The sequence below is a fragment of the Schistosoma mansoni genome, chromosome 2 (assembly GCF_000237925.1).
Source record: "Schistosoma mansoni strain Puerto Rico chromosome 2, complete genome".
Taxonomy (NCBI): domain Eukaryota; kingdom Metazoa; phylum Platyhelminthes; class Trematoda; order Strigeidida; family Schistosomatidae; genus Schistosoma; species Schistosoma mansoni.
The window spans coordinates 16,419,476-16,435,519 of NC_031496.1; the positions used below are offsets into that span (position 1 = coordinate 16,419,476).

Genomic DNA, 16,044 nt, shown 5'->3' on the forward strand with positions numbered 1-16,044 from the left:
GGTAAGAAATAGAACTGATGCTTCAAAGGACCACTTATCTATATCTTTCTTCAGTCTCAGTAACATTCTGCATTATCACCGATGAAGATAAGAATGATAGAAACTAAGGAATAATAGAATGTACAACAATAAAGTCGATTATAAACTAGAAAATAAGGAAACTAAATTTATACTACTCATATTGCCCACTGGTATATCTCAGTAGTTAGCCACTTGTATAACAAGTCATATGTTTACCTTAATTGAAAAAGTCTAAAGAATATAGCAATAAGTATTGAAAATATTTTACTGACGTATTTCACAATAATAACTTAATAAATAATTCAAAACCCTTACTTTTATGATATGGATGACGTTCACAGAAATCTCAGTTACGTCTTATAACTGATTATTTGAACTAAGCAAAGTAATACAGTGCAATCTATATCGCGGAAAATTATATTATTTCCAAATTGGTAAACGCCCAATTAATTTTGCCCCCTGGTTAGAGTCATATAAAAATTGAACATGCTAGCCATTATATTCGGATATTTAGTTTAACTAGGGTGTAACTATATTAACAGTAGTCAGAGAACAATTCCTTGATATTATTCACCTGTTTCAATTCTTCAAATATATTCGAATTGCAAATTTGTTTCACTAGGCAATCAACGTCGTGCTCTACGTTTAGATAAACTAAAATCAAGAAAAAGTACAACTCATGCTAGAGTTTGCACTATTCAGTGAGATTTTCATAACGACAAAAACAGATAAAGATGTAAATAAATAACAACACTTGAAACAATTATTCCATGTACAAGCTACTAATTTTCTATTGAAATAAATTATTTTTTAAAGCTATGTGGTTTTTTAATCATTTTAATGCGCGTATAGGAAAATTTGAAACTATAACAAGCTTTGGACAAGGTTCTAGATGATAAATTCAATCTTTCAGTATGCAAACAGACTAAAGAAAAATTACCATTCAGCTGTGAATGTAGTTAATTATGCATTATGTGACTAAAATATAACTAAATCGTATTTGCGAAGAACTGACCAAATATGCGTGGTTGTGTCAACGCGTTCCATGGCACTCTTACCTTCAACATGTATGAAACATGAGATATGTCTAACACCTAAGTAAATGACAAAATATAAAAGGAAAACGATTCTGGCTTGTGCGCAAATGAAAATCTAGGCAACGCATAACTATACCCTAAATAGAACGTCACAAGTATGGATAATCAGCATTGTGATAAGGCTAATCCTAAAACTCTGTGATTAGGATTCAGTTTCCACGACTAGGTTTACTAAGGAATTGATTATCTCTTGCTTATCTTACATTTTGAACTAAGATTTATATGAACAGTTCGAATCAAGAAGTTCATTGTTTTAAAAGCCTTAAGTAACTTACCTTTAGTTTCATAAATGTTGTGTATATTAAATGGATTGAGGACTTGTTAGTCTGGACCTAATTGGACTTTAACCGTTACTGGATTGGTCCTAAGTGTCCTTTCTCAAGCCTAGGCTCCGAAGAAATTGCACACCCTACCGATAGCAAGGATGTGTATAGAACTACTGGTCAATCCTGACTGATTGGATTGTTGTAATGCATATGTGCTTCAGTGATTAACAGACTGAACATGCCGAACCGATTGACACAAGCTAACGGTCTGTACCTGTTGCCAAAACTCGGGGATATGGGATTGTTGTTAGTAGTTAACTCATAATTAGCTTGTAAGACTGAAACACAAATTGAAAGGTGTGTTGTGTTATTACCTGTTGGCTTACAGTATGTAGGACCAAGCCCTAAATGTCACCGAAAATAACTAAAAATCTAAACCTGATTAATCCCGTTCTCACTTATTGTTTCCTGCATGAACAGTAAGATAAACTATGAATTTGGCCAGGTTTAAGACATAGTGCATCATTTAAAATTGTAAAATGTGAGTCAAGGATTGTATGTCATAAAATAAAATCGTCAATCTTTGAGTGACTAATATGAAATTAACTTGAATAAGCTTGTACGTTAAATGAAACTGTGAGATAAATAATAAGAATAAATATGGTCAGCATGAGGTGCAAAGGAGAATAATGTAGTTACAAATCAGAAATTAAGTAATATACAGAATAACAAACATAAACGATTTTATTTTATATGACACACAATCTTTGATTCACATGTCACAGTTTTAAATGATGTACTCTGCCTTAAACCTGGCCAATTTCATGGATTATTAATTCGCATATATAATTGTAAAACCTGATGAGAAATTATTGGAAATATTGTTTGTTCATATAATCGTGTTTTAACATAGTGGGAATTTTTCAGCACGATAAACTTCAACAAAATTCTCGGGCACTGTTGTTCAGAGAGTTTTTGTAGTGTCAATTCTATAAGATTCTATATTTCTAATATCACCTTCGTTTCTTAGGTGATGTACTACAATTTATATTATGTTTTCCATGAGATACTAAATTTTAGTGTATTTGGCATCTGATTTAAATATAGTGACTTAGTAAAACATGTTTCTGAATGAATTATTCATAGTCAACACTTTTTTAAACTATACATCTGTACAAACTGAACAGTCAGTCAGCTACAACGTAGGACCAGGCACATATATGCATAGGTCCAAAGTGCCACATCCCATTAGCACAACAAGATGAACACCGGATTCATAGAAGTGATTAATTTAGTAGTGGTAGTATATAAAGAAAGGTTGTATATAAGGATATAGTATAGGAAGGAAAAAAGTTATGAAGCAATTTTAATCTCAAGGTTTAAGGGAAGATAAAGAGTGTATACACCTACGCCATTGTGGTCGATTCTGAGCCATTTCACCCAGAGTCTCCAACCATTGGTTACGATAGTCACACGGACCCCAACCAGGTAGCCTGCATCTGCCAACATGGCTCAGACTAGAAGCTAGTGACTTCAATGACTGATGCCACGTTTTGGTTTGGCCGCCCCTAACTCTCTTCCAACCATCCCCAATACTAGTCAGCGTTGCGCGTCGTGGTAATCGTTGTTCAGGCATACGTAACACGTGGCCCAACCATCTCAGTTGATGAGGATTCACAATCTCATCAACTGATTTACCATCATTCCCTAATACCATGCGTCTAACCTCACCATTACTTACCCGGTTATCCCAGCAGATGCGAGCAATATTTCTAAGGCATCTGTGATCAAATACTAGTAACGCACGAGTATCTACTCTTAATGGCCACGTTTCGCAGCTGGTAAGTAGAACAGAGCGAACTGCTGCTCAGTATACTTGTCCCTTAATTGATAGACAGATATCTCGCCTTCGTCATAGGTGACGTAAGTTGGCAGAAACCAAACGAGCTTTCTGAATTCGTGCTGAGATCTCGTCAGATACCAACCCATTAGGAACTGACCAGACTTCCAAGATAAGTGAAGTTGTCGACTCGTTCGACTGCTTCACTCCATATCCTTAGTTCAAGTGTTGACACAGGCCAGTCCTGGAGTAACAGTTTACATTTAGATGGGGAGAAACGCATTCCAAACATCCTGGCGTTGTTACTCAGTGCTACCAAAAGACTGCATTTTATCAGCGTCTTCACGAAACACGACTATGTCATCTGCGTATTCTAAGTCGATAAGTGAACCTCCTGGTAGAAGATCAATTCCTGAAAACTCAGTCGACGAGAGTGTTATTTCCAGTAACAAGTCTATAATGAAGTTAAACTGAACATCAGTCATCGACAAATCAAACTATTGTCATCAAATCAGAATGCTTAAATGTCCAAAATCTATGACTAAACTCTTAATACTTAGTCAAAGTGAATAAACACTGTGTGTGCACCAGCCAATCCAGTTTTATTTCTGTAATTCAACATAGTTACAATACACGCCTCCAGACGCTTGGTTGATGCTCTGTACATTAAAAGAAGATTAAGACTGGGATTTATCTTCAGAACCCAAACAATTAAGCTTACTATGCATATATTCGAACTGAAACAAACAGGAAAATATAAGCAGTGATCTTGATCAGGCAAATGCACAATAAGCCGAACGCGAGTTCCTCGCTCACTGTGTCGCTTACAGATAGAATATAGTCTGTTTGATATTGGTCAGCAAATCACACAAGTGTAATCGTCCTAAATAGCTACATAACATATTTTTATGAAGCTACCTAATCCTTATTTTTTCCATAGCTATGGACAAATATAGGACCAACAATCAAATCAATCGGAGATACGATCAAAACAAGGAGGTAATCGATGAAATGTTAGAGGCTAACAATAATCAATCAAGATCGAGGTCCACAGGACAAACTGGGAGCTATGTGCGGAGAAATCCGAACACTTCATTTCTACTTGAAGTTTGCGCTGATGATGTCATTTAGAAGCACGAAATTTCCAAGACCAAGCCATCCAGCTCAGAGAACAATACCTCGCCAAAAACTTATACATAACCGTACCTTACCTTACACTGATAGCGATTAACTAACCTGTATATTAGCAAGCTGGGTATAACATTGCATGGTCGTTAAATACAAGACTATCTTACCCCAACTAAACCATACCCTAAAAGAAGTCCCAAGTCACTGATTAGTTTTATATTTCATAATTATTACGTTTCTATCCAATAATAAGCAAAGAATTTAGACTTTGAAGCAGCCCGAATTTACATGAGGGTCTCGAAACTGAAATCTAATGACACGACATCAAATATAGATAATCTATACGTTGGCGTAAAAACCAAAGGGAACAAAATATAGGAGGGTACTAGAATAATATAGAAAAATAGGGAAAGTCTAAACGACGAAATATCAAGAAAAAGTCAATAAGCGTTCTTCAATGTATGGCAACAGCTTTTCTGGAGAACCACGAGTAAAACCAACAAAGCCAGCTTGCTCTGGTGGAACTTCAGGACCCAGTAACCTCTTAATTTCAGCCAACGGCATATTCTAAACACCAGGAAACAAAATTATGATGAAAAGATATTTGGATGGATATTCAAAGGCTTACCTTATTGCATACAAACTGAGAAGGATAAGTGGACTCATTACCTGTCCATAGCAAATGGTTAAGTGATGCAGGAGTACAAACTAAAGCATGTTTTCCTTGCAACAAAGCAAGTGCAAGTTCCTCCTGATGATTATCCATCAACGTGTCATTTACAACGACGATTAGTCGGCGACGTCCACATGGAGTAAGAGCCTGGATACAAGTGCCTGCACCGCCATGACTAATAACTAATGATGCCCTTTGAAACTCATCAACAAGGGAATCTTTGTATCGGAAGGATTTAATGCGTAAGAAGGGAGTTGTAGACAAGTGTTCAGTACTTTCGGTACAAATGTCTTCCGGAACACGAGGTATGACAGATCCACTTCCATATTGTATGATCAGATCTTTATATCCCAATCTTGAAAGACCTTCATGGAATTCGACTTTATTGACCTCATTGATCAGCCCATCAAATGAAGTCGTGCCAACAGTGACGAATGCAACAGCCATTTCTTAAGATCAGCAAACGGTACTCATAAAACACGCAAATTTCTGACATACAAATGTCCTACTTGGGAGTGATATATTTATGACCAGACAACCTAATCTTTTTATCTACCTAAAACGAGATAAAATAAAGTGCACACACATACTGGTTGGAGACAGCAACGGTAAAAAGCGTGCCTGAGTGATGCGCACTCACGAGGAAAGTTCTCGCGTTCTAAACACTCTCGTGGAGTGAGTTTTTTCTAAAACATGCTGTGATTTAACAGGACATACATCTTGACAACAAGAACTACGTAGTAAACAGAATAGTAAATCCGCCTTCTGTTCTTCACAAGGTCCTTTTTCTTTCATCCACGTAAGCTGGTTGGCAAAGCCTGGTATCCAACTATTCTGAAATACAAAACAGGATGTTTACTCAGATGAAATAATATACAGATAAGTACAGTGGGTTTCGTTGCACTCCAGTGCGTTACCAAGTCAAAAATGATTAGTAAATTAAGAAATTCATATAAATAGTATGGGGTTGTCCCTCATACGGACTAATTAAATGCTTTGTTTATACACCGAGAAAAATCAAGAACGTTCTTAACATGGGACATCAGACCCGATTCTTGTGAATGAGAGGGATAGCACACAGAACCTACCCCAACTCAGAACAATTAAAATCAGTTAGAGTAACATAAACGATGTATCATGAAAGGAGAATGTATGAATGGACGAACAGGTCGAAATTATGGAAGACGAGGAGTAAACGCGACTCGACACCATGAGAAATTTAAGGGTTATGATGGGCACCAGCACTAATATCCAGTGGTATAAGTACTGAACTTGTGACGACGCATTTCAATTCAATCTGTATTTCAGTCTGGGAGTGCAAGTAGCAATGCCAAAACTTCTACATATTACACAGGACACCGTCTGAAATAACGTACTGAGATGAAGAACCACACCAAACGTAAATCCTGTATCAAATGATGAGTTAAACCACTACACAATGATAATTTCCTCACCCGAATAATGAAGATATGTAGTATGAAGAGAGTGGATGGTAAATGTTGATGAGATGCTCATGAATGCAGATCTCTATAAAGACTTGAGCACTTGCATAAATAATATAACATTTGAAGCCTATATCACATCAATTCCACTGTCCCTCTTTTGAGTAAATTGAATTGACTTGGAACATGATCTGTCATTGCTGGACCTTGTCCTCACACACCACTGTGAAGATATCGTCGACATTCAGTATCTTCCCCCACTAGTGAATAGTGATCACATGGTATCTGCTCTACACCGTCCCAATATCTGGATAGCTAATATTCTGGCAACCAGAGACTGTGCTATTTCGATTGACTGGTCAGCCGATGCTGATGGATCGATTGAAGACGAATGGAATAAGTTTAAGGCTACATTTGAGTCCATAACACAACCTTTTATCCCATGATCAACACGTAAGCTATTACATTGCCCTCCATGGATTAATAAGGAAACCCAGGAGTTGTTGAAGCGTAGGAAATACTCTTACACTTATTCTTGTCAACAGGACAGGCATCATTCAAGTGGAATAGAAAAAACTCCGGAATATATGTGAAAAGACCATAGCTAAATCCCGTACCACTTACGAACGACAGTTACCTTATGATAGCCGTGCTTGTCCGGAGCGATTGTTTTCGTACGTTAAACGGCGAACAAAACGTAGTGATGGTATTCCTGCGTTACTGTTACACGAAAATTCAGATTTACTAGTTGAATCAGATCTAGCAAAAGCTGAGACTTTTTCAAACTATTTCAGTGAAATATACTCTACGTGTAGTGTTATAAATACTTGTCCCAATCACACCGAGATACCAGCCATAGGATTTATACACGTGACTGAGGAAATTGTTCTTCCATTGATAACTAACCTCAAACCTTGTAAGATACCAGGCCCTCATGGGTTACATCCACGTTTGCTGTCATCGCTTGCAGACATTATTACAAGACCGCTCACGACGCTCTTCAACATGTCCCTGTCACTCGCTTAACCCCCTAGAGATTGGAATAACGCTATAGTCAGCCCTGTATTTAAGGATGATCAGAGACGGATTGTATCTAACTACCGGCCTAGCAACCTAACCAGCATAGTCGTTAAGTTACTTGAAAAGATAATTCGGGTTAAGTTACTAAGTCATATAGATTCGTACAATTCATGAACTCCCGAGGAACATGGGTTTCATGACAAGCGTTTATGCTTGACTAACTTATTGCGAGAGAGAGTTGGACAGCAACCCTGCATAACGGCCTGTCGATATGATATTCATAGATTTTAGCAAAGCGTTTGACAAAGTTTCACACTTAGGTCTTATGCAGAAGCCCTCGAGCTTTGGAAGAACAGGTGCTGTATAGGAATAGATAGGATACTTCTTATGTGACCGCAGAGAGAGAGTAAGGGTCAATGGAACGCTATCCGGGTGGAAGCCGGTCAAAAGTGGTGTACACCAAGGCACCATCTTAGGCCCTTGACTTTTCCTTCTCTACATTAACGAATTGCCACTATTGCTTAAGTCGTCGACATTGTTTGAGGATGATGTCAAAATCTGGAGAGCAATGAGAAGTGGAGCTGATCATTTTCATCTTCAAGCTGACTTAGACGAATTAGTTAGATGGGCTCGTGGTTGAGGCTTAGAAGTTAATTCCAGGAAGAGCATGCTTATCCACATCGGGCACGGTAACAGTTACGATTATACTATTGATGGTACATCTCTTCCACGCGTTCAAGAACATAAAGACTTAAGAGTAACTGTAAGTCACGACTTGAAAACTACTACGCACTGCAACGCGGCTGCTTTCAAAATTTATCGTGCACTATGGTCACTTCGAGGAACATTTAAATGCTTTGACGAGATGTTTCGAATTTTATATCCCACCTATGTAAGGCCACACTAAGAGTACTGCATCCAAGCAGCTAGCCCAAGTCTGATAAAGGATACTAAATCACTTGAGGGTGTCCAGCGTGTGGGGACAAAATTAGTGAAGGGTCTTTCTAAACTCCCTTACGATGAGCGTTTGAAACGTCTAAACCTTTCCCCCTTGTCTTATCGTAAGACGCGAGGTGACCTTATACTGACATTTCGTATCTTTAATTATAATTTGGGTGGTAATGTCTCATCTCTTTGCTCCCTGCAGCACTGATAATCTCCGAGGTCATAGCAAGAAGGTCCACAAACGACGATGTAATAAACTAAAAGTGGGATCCCGTTTTTTCATCTAGTGGTCTATGACTGGAACGCCCTACCCGAATAAATGGTATCAGCCCCATCAGGAGAAGCTGGACCTTCACTGGAAGGCAATCTGTCAGGATTAACACAGGTTCACCAACCTACTGTCCTTGTTACTGAAGGCTGAATACTGACCGAAATTACCTCACTACAGACCCTTACTTTTGAAATCAACGACCTTACTGTGGTCGTTCAAGGTTAAATGATGTAAGTGGATTAGGTGGTGCTTCAGTCTTCAGTAATAAGGATAGGAGGTCTAGTGACCTATTTTATCCCTTGCAGTTTGTTACACTGTGGAGGTCCAATCTCGTCTTGAATATATCAACAGAAGGTGCTGATATTACGTGTTCTGGTAGAGAATTCCAGTAATTCACTACTCGGTGCGAGAAGCGAAACTCCAGACGTAGACAATTTGATCTCGGTTTTTGGACCTTCTTTGAATGTCCTCTCAAATGACCAGCCCTAGACGGGAGGAAAAGATAGGACATGTTAGTGCCAAGGTCATCGTTCAGGATACGATATGCCAATATTAGATCACCCCGTATTCGCCGGTAAGATAACGGAAACAAGTTGACGTGTCTCAGTCTATCTTCATAAGATAGGCCAGATAGGCCTTTTACCATTTTTGTCCCGCGGCGTTGAACTCGTTCCAACATATCCGCCTCATATTTGAAACAAGGACTCGCTGCTTGAATCCCATATTCCAAATGTGGCCGTATGAAAGTTGGGTATAATAATCTAAACATTTCCCCATCCAGATACCGGGAAGATCTACGAATAGACCATAATACCCTATAGCCTTTTGCAGCAGCAGCCTTACAGTGACTGGTTGTTTTGAGATCATTACTTAGTATGACTCCTAAATCTTTATAGTTTCTTACTTTGGGCAACACTAGTCCACACATTGTGTAGTGATACGAATCATCGTAGTTATTTGATTGTATCACTACACTTTTATTAGGGTTTACTTCTAGTGGCCACCCGTTTATCCATGCCACTAATGAGTTAAGATCTTCCTGTAAAACTATTCTGTCTAACATGCTATATATGGGTCTCCAAATCTTATTGTCATCGGCGAATAGTAGGACGGATGACTTAGCTATAGCTGATAATTCATTTATATAAAGTAAAAAGAGAAGAGGACCTAAAATTGTGCCTTGGGGGACTCCACTTTTTACTAGTTCCCACGATGAGAGAGCCCCATTTACTCTTACCCTTTGTCTCCTTTCATGAAGAAAGTCACCTATCCAGTCTATGACTGCATAATGAATTCCAAAACTTTCTAGTTTTAATTTAAGACCAGAATGGGAAACCTTATCAAAGGCTTTACTTAGATCTATGAAAATGACATCTACATGAATATTGCGATCTTTTGCCTCAGCCCAATCTTCTCCTGCAATGAGAAGATTTGTCAAACATGATAGACCTTTTCGAAAACCATGTTGTTCCTTTGACAAAAGATCATGTTTTTCCACGTAGTTTATAACAGCCATCCTAATAATATTTTCCATTAGTTTTACAACTGCACTAGTTAGGCTGACGGGTCGATAGTTACTAACTAAATCCCTACTCCCAGTCTTATACACCGGACTGATTGTTGCGTCTTTTCAGTCTCTGGGCAATCTGGACTGCCGCAGGGACATATCAAACAGTATCGCTAAGGGTTCGGCAATAACATCTGAGAGGGCTTTCATAATCCGAGGATGAATATCATCAGGACCACTAGACTTATCAGGTTTGAGATGCTGAAGTAGCCTTAAAGCAGCTTCCGCTTTTTCGATATCATTTCTTGCCAAACTTAACGGATTTTCTTGTATCAAAAGTGATGGTATTCCATCACTTCTTTGAGCTCGCCTCTTTATATACGAGAATAACCGTTTTGGACTGTTTGCAATCCCTAACCAATTGTTTTTCGTATGACTGTCTAGTCCTACTAATTAACGCTTTACAAGTATTTCTAATCTTACAATAACTGGATCTGTACTATTCTAAGCCAGTAGAGATGAACATGTTCCAGTGTTTTTTCCTACGCCTAAGAAGTTTCTTGACTTGTTTATTTATCCATGATGGACTATTATTCGGTCTACGTGGTACCAAGTATGGTATGAACGGGGAAGTGACTGCACTAAACTTGCCTTTAAATATAGACCACGTCTCTTCAACTGATGAGTTAGTATCTACTGACCAATCTATCTTAGTAGCACAATCCTGAATGGCTGGTATGTTAGCTCTCCATATATTTGGGCGAGGCTTAATCTGATCGTATATCATATCGCTAGCTCTAAACGTGAATGATAAAACAGCGTGATCGCTATTTACTAACAGGGGAAGAATATTTAGGTTGGCAATATCCTCAGTCTCATGGGTAATTACCAAGTCCAACAGAGAAGAACCTTGGTTTACACCAAAACGTGTAGGTTTGGATACATGCTGTACTAATGCATGTTCCATTACTGTTTCCAAGAGCCTGCTATCAAATGAGTTTATAGAGCATTTCGTGGTCATCTCAGTCCAACTAATGTCAGGTGCATTAAAGTCTCCTAATATCAAGCATCTGTTATTTGCACTCCATAGCCGAATGTGCTCTAAAATAAAGTCATCAGCTAAGCAGACTGGGCTGCGATAGATGACACCGAGTGCAAATGTACAAAATCCTACAGTGAGCTCACAGCTAATGACTTCACTAGTTCCACTATCATGGGATTCGCAAACGGAGGAGCGGATATTTATACTATTGGCTATGTATAGAAGGACGCCACCTCCTTTCCTGCATCCATGTCTATCACTTCTTAAACAATGATATCCGGATAATTCAGGGGTGATATCGAAGTCATGGACTAACCAAGTTTCCGTCACAGCTACAATGAGTGGCCTTAATTTGTCCACTAATGCTCCTAGCTCGTAGAATCTATATCTTAGACTACGGACGTTAGCATATAAAACTCCTAGGAGGAACGATCTATCCACACAGGCCTTGGTAGCATTCGCTTCCAAGACCTGACTATTCGAAAACCCACTAATCGGAGATTTTCTTCACCGTTTTGTCGACGGGTTTCTAGTTCAGCTAGTGCCGTCTTCCTTTTTATTCTATCTTCAAGAGACATCCGGTCCAATTCGAATGTCAGAGTTGTCGTGATTTCGAGCGTTACTTAACAGAAGATCACGTTGTTTCTCCGACCCTAAGATTACCTTAAGGAGTCTACACGGTCGGGGTAGAACACTGTCATCGGCCCTTTTACCTATTCTAATTTTTTGACCCGAACACCTTTAGTGTTATCTGGTAATATGCTACGGATATATTCTCCGAGCCTCTCTAAGTCATGGGTGTGTCTAACCTTAGGATCTGGATCGTTAGACTCTGGCAATTTACTCACAATAATATTCGATGATATGATAGGTGGTGCTGTACGGAATAATAACCTCTGGTTCACTAGATTTCGTGTATCACAGCAACGCGAACGATGTTTTCATGTAGGAACCTGTGTGAATAAAATGATCATAAATAAATAAATAAAAGAAATATTAGTAGGTAAATATGAGATCCCACTCGAAGTCTTCAAATGTTGGTTATGTTTCTTCATGAAGATAAATAACTAAACTAAATTGTTCTGTAATTTTTCGACACTTAATGCTGGCCTTGATGGTTTTGATAGACACATCTAGCTGAAGGTGCCCGGTCACGCATCACGAATGAGTACGCCGTGCTTTGCATCTACAACACATGACCGTCTTTGATCAAACGCTTCCCGATAACCTAACAGATAGATAATTGGACCTCTTCATTTCTGTTTTCTGATTTGACTGGGTTGGAATATTCCGATTAAAAAAGCAGTGAACGTAAAGGTGTTTTCAAACTCCGAATACTTATGGCAACTTAAGTGATGATCCTGACGTGATCTAGTACACCAATTTGTGAAGTGTGAGTTTGTTTCTTGTTGGAATATAATATATCATTTTTCACCATTTATTTTTACATTCTGTGATGTTGCTTTCATAATTTTGGACATTTTTTCTTCCTCATTGTTATTTTTATCTCCATCATGATAGAACATACACCCGCGTTACATAAGATTAGACTTGTTTCACCCCCCACTATTCAGCTAACGCCATTTAGACCCGAAAATATGGAAGTCCGGTCCTACTATGCAGAGGCTAACTTCCATGAGCACGACGTGACAACCGCATGTGCACAATTCCTCTAAGTAGTGAAGGCACTACCATGCATTAATGACAACGGTAGCCGCCAATCATAGCCATCAGTTATACATCACTGACGTGATGAGGAAAGTTCGTTATCTCGTCGATACTGGCACCGAAGTAAACTTTGTTCCAGCAAATTCTAACGACCTACTGAGTGAACTAGTTTTCGACTTACGAGTGGAAAATGGGAAACCGATCGCCACATACGGTAAGCGATACGTGTATCTTGACGCTGGTTCACGCAAACACATTCAATGGAGTTTTGTTGATGCAGATGTTTCCATGCCAATCACTGTCATAGGCCTGTTTCAGTATTATAACCTACCTAGCAACAAATGCAAACGGTGTTCAGTAGATGGAGAAATTATTTTTTCTCTTTGTAACCTCCTTTTCTGGTTTTAGGTTATCCCTAGTCACTGTTAAGCACATAGTCGATCCTCACTATCAACAGATACCCGAAAAGTACCCCGAAATATACCAAACACTACCCAAATAACTGTGTGTAATGAGCAATGTTACTCACTGCAACCTGACTACAGAATCATGTGTATTTTCAAAAGCTCACCGACTATGTCTTGAAAAACTGAGATTGGGCAAAAAGAAATTCAAACCCATTATGGATTTAGGAAATTCTCGGCCATCAAAACGCTCGTGGGAATCGCTCTTACATATGGCCCCTAAAAGAACAACAGTGATTGGCATCCAACTGCTGAATGCGAAAACCATTCCTGATCGTTACCCGTTACTGTATATTCACAATTTGACAGCTAACTTGGAAGGCACAACTGTTTTTTCGAAAATCATTTTTGTTAGAGCCGACAACCGAATTTCCATGTCTAGTGATGACATTCGTAGAACTGCTATCACATGTACTTCTTTGGACCCTAGGAATTGGCGTTCCTGTCTTTCGGTCACGAAAATGCTGCACAAAAGTTTCAGAGACTCATCGGCGACTTCTCCTGAGGTTTCGACTTCGTACACCCATACGTAAATGAACGCTTGATCGCAGTCTCGAGGGGAAGAACTCATCTCAAGCGTCTGGATCTTGTTTCCGAACGACTCCGAAAACATGACATTACTGTGAGCATTCTGAAATGTCAAGTTTGAAATGACTCCTCAGCTTTTCTCGAACAGACTGAAGATACCACAGGTATTGTAGTTTGACAACACTTTACCAGTAACACCTATAATTGAATCGCGTCCATCCAGTGCAGTCAAAATTAGAAGCGAGGAGGTTGAAAGATGTACCTCATAGATTATTAATTTATAGAGAACCGACTGATCTAAACTGGCTAGTGGTCACAGGAGTAGTTGAACACGGCGTTCCAACTCGTAGACTAGTGCGGATGTATGACTGAGCGCCTTCAGCTAGGTGACTCCACTGAAACTACTGTGGTCATCATCTAATGTCGAACACTTAATGAGCTATCGATTTTGGGGATTTATTTGCCGCTACAAAATCAAGCAGGTAACAAGGTTATCACTGTGATCTGTAAACATAGATGGAAAAAAACAGGACTTCTTTTGTCCTAACAGCAGGTAATTTCGCCTAAGAATCATATGTGTTCAGCAGTGTATTTTGTGGGCGGTAATTGATGTGTCATGAAGTGTTCTGTTCAAAAAAGAAACGAAATGTCGTGGTTCATGTTTTTGTAAGCAACAATTCTACAGACAACAGTAATAACTGTACAAATTATGAGAAACAATGAAAAGAGCCAATAACGGAAAAAACTAATTTCAAAATAATTCTGTTTAAACTACCCTCGTAAGCTCAGTCGCAACACAAACCACAGATTTAGTAGCCGGAAATTAAAGACGCGAAATGGTAAAATGGACTGTAGGCACACCTTTCACTCGCTACAATTAGCCAAATTCCTGAATTTGCTGCCAGACGATGTGGCTGAAGCAACCATTTAATAGTTCTTCATGTGGAAACATGACATATTCCTAGCAACTCTGGGTTGTATTTTACTATGATTTACAAATATTTTTCTTTTCATCATCAAATATATCTAGGTTCATACGTAGAGAGCTCGTTTTTTCTATCGCTACTGGATGAGGAATCTCGTTAAGTGAAGGCTTCTTCTATTCCGTCCAGAACACTTTTAACCAATTTTTAGGACTAGAGCTAACGTAACCAGTTTTTAATTACTTGCATCTGACAAGTCATAATTTTTCCCTCACAAGACAAAGTATCTCTGAAGATATTCTTGAAACGTTTACAAGTCAAGAGCAAACTATTTGTCAGTTGATAATGGGCTTTTCCGCACCATAATTTACGATTGAAAACCTTTACCTCAATATGTGGTCAAGTCTCCAGCTATCGACACGTTCAAAAGAAAGTTTAATCAACCGATAGACACAAAGAGCTAATAATAAAGAAAGTTAATAAACCTTGTAGCTGTAAATAATTCCCCAAAATCAATAGCTCATTAAGTGTTCGACATTGGATGCCGACCATGTTGTTTAAGTGGACTTGTTTAACTGAAGGCTTTCGGTCATGCATCCGAACCAGATCACGTTTCAACACGGCGTGGGACACAGCTCCTACGTTTCATTAGCCAGCTTATAGAAAAGGTCCTCGATATATTGGTAACAAATCAAATATATCTTTCCTGCCTCTTCTCGTCTGACTTCTGATTTCTATCTGACTGGGAACGATCGAATATAGAAGGTGCTACTGGTAGCTAGTTGTAAAACTAGAACATCTGTTGCATCATCATTGGTGAGACCGACGTGATCTGGTACACCAAGTCAATATACTGTGAGTCTGTTCCATTTTGGAATATTATTATTCATTGTTATTCTTTATTTGAATTTTATATATTGTGATATTTTTTTTCGCGAATTTTTTTTTCTCGGATATATTTTAATTAGACATTTTTCGTTATCTATATTACTATGACGGAACACTCACCCAAGGTTTTTAAGTTAAAGTCTATTCCCCCTATTTCGGTTCAGTTAACGCCATTTTGGCCCGACAATATCGAGTCCTGGTTCTGCTATGCAGAAGCCGATTTTTGCATGCACGGAATCACGGACTCGCGCACACGATTCCTCGCGGTAGTTAAGGCGTTACCGCGCGAGTTTAACAAGTACGTAACACCTGGTATGTTTA

The 16,044-nt window shown here is 38.8% G+C and overlaps 1 protein-coding gene across 1 annotated transcript; it reads right to left on the bottom strand.

Moving 5' to 3' along the window:
- Window positions 1-4,553: 4,553 nt before the first annotated feature.
- Window positions 4,554-8,913, bottom strand: Smp_082710.1 (glycosyltransferase-related). Its single transcript, XM_018795866.1, has 4 exons — window positions 8,889-8,913; window positions 5,616-5,859; window positions 4,981-5,581; window positions 4,554-4,919 (listed from the first exon to the last, which is right to left on the bottom strand). Exons 3-4 carry the CDS (start codon window positions 5,470-5,472, stop codon window positions 4,782-4,784), a joined length of 630 nt encoding a protein of 209 aa, XP_018650135.1. The 5' UTR covers window positions 5,473-5,581; window positions 5,616-5,859; window positions 8,889-8,913; the 3' UTR covers window positions 4,554-4,781.
- Window positions 8,914-16,044: the final 7,131 nt, after the last annotated feature.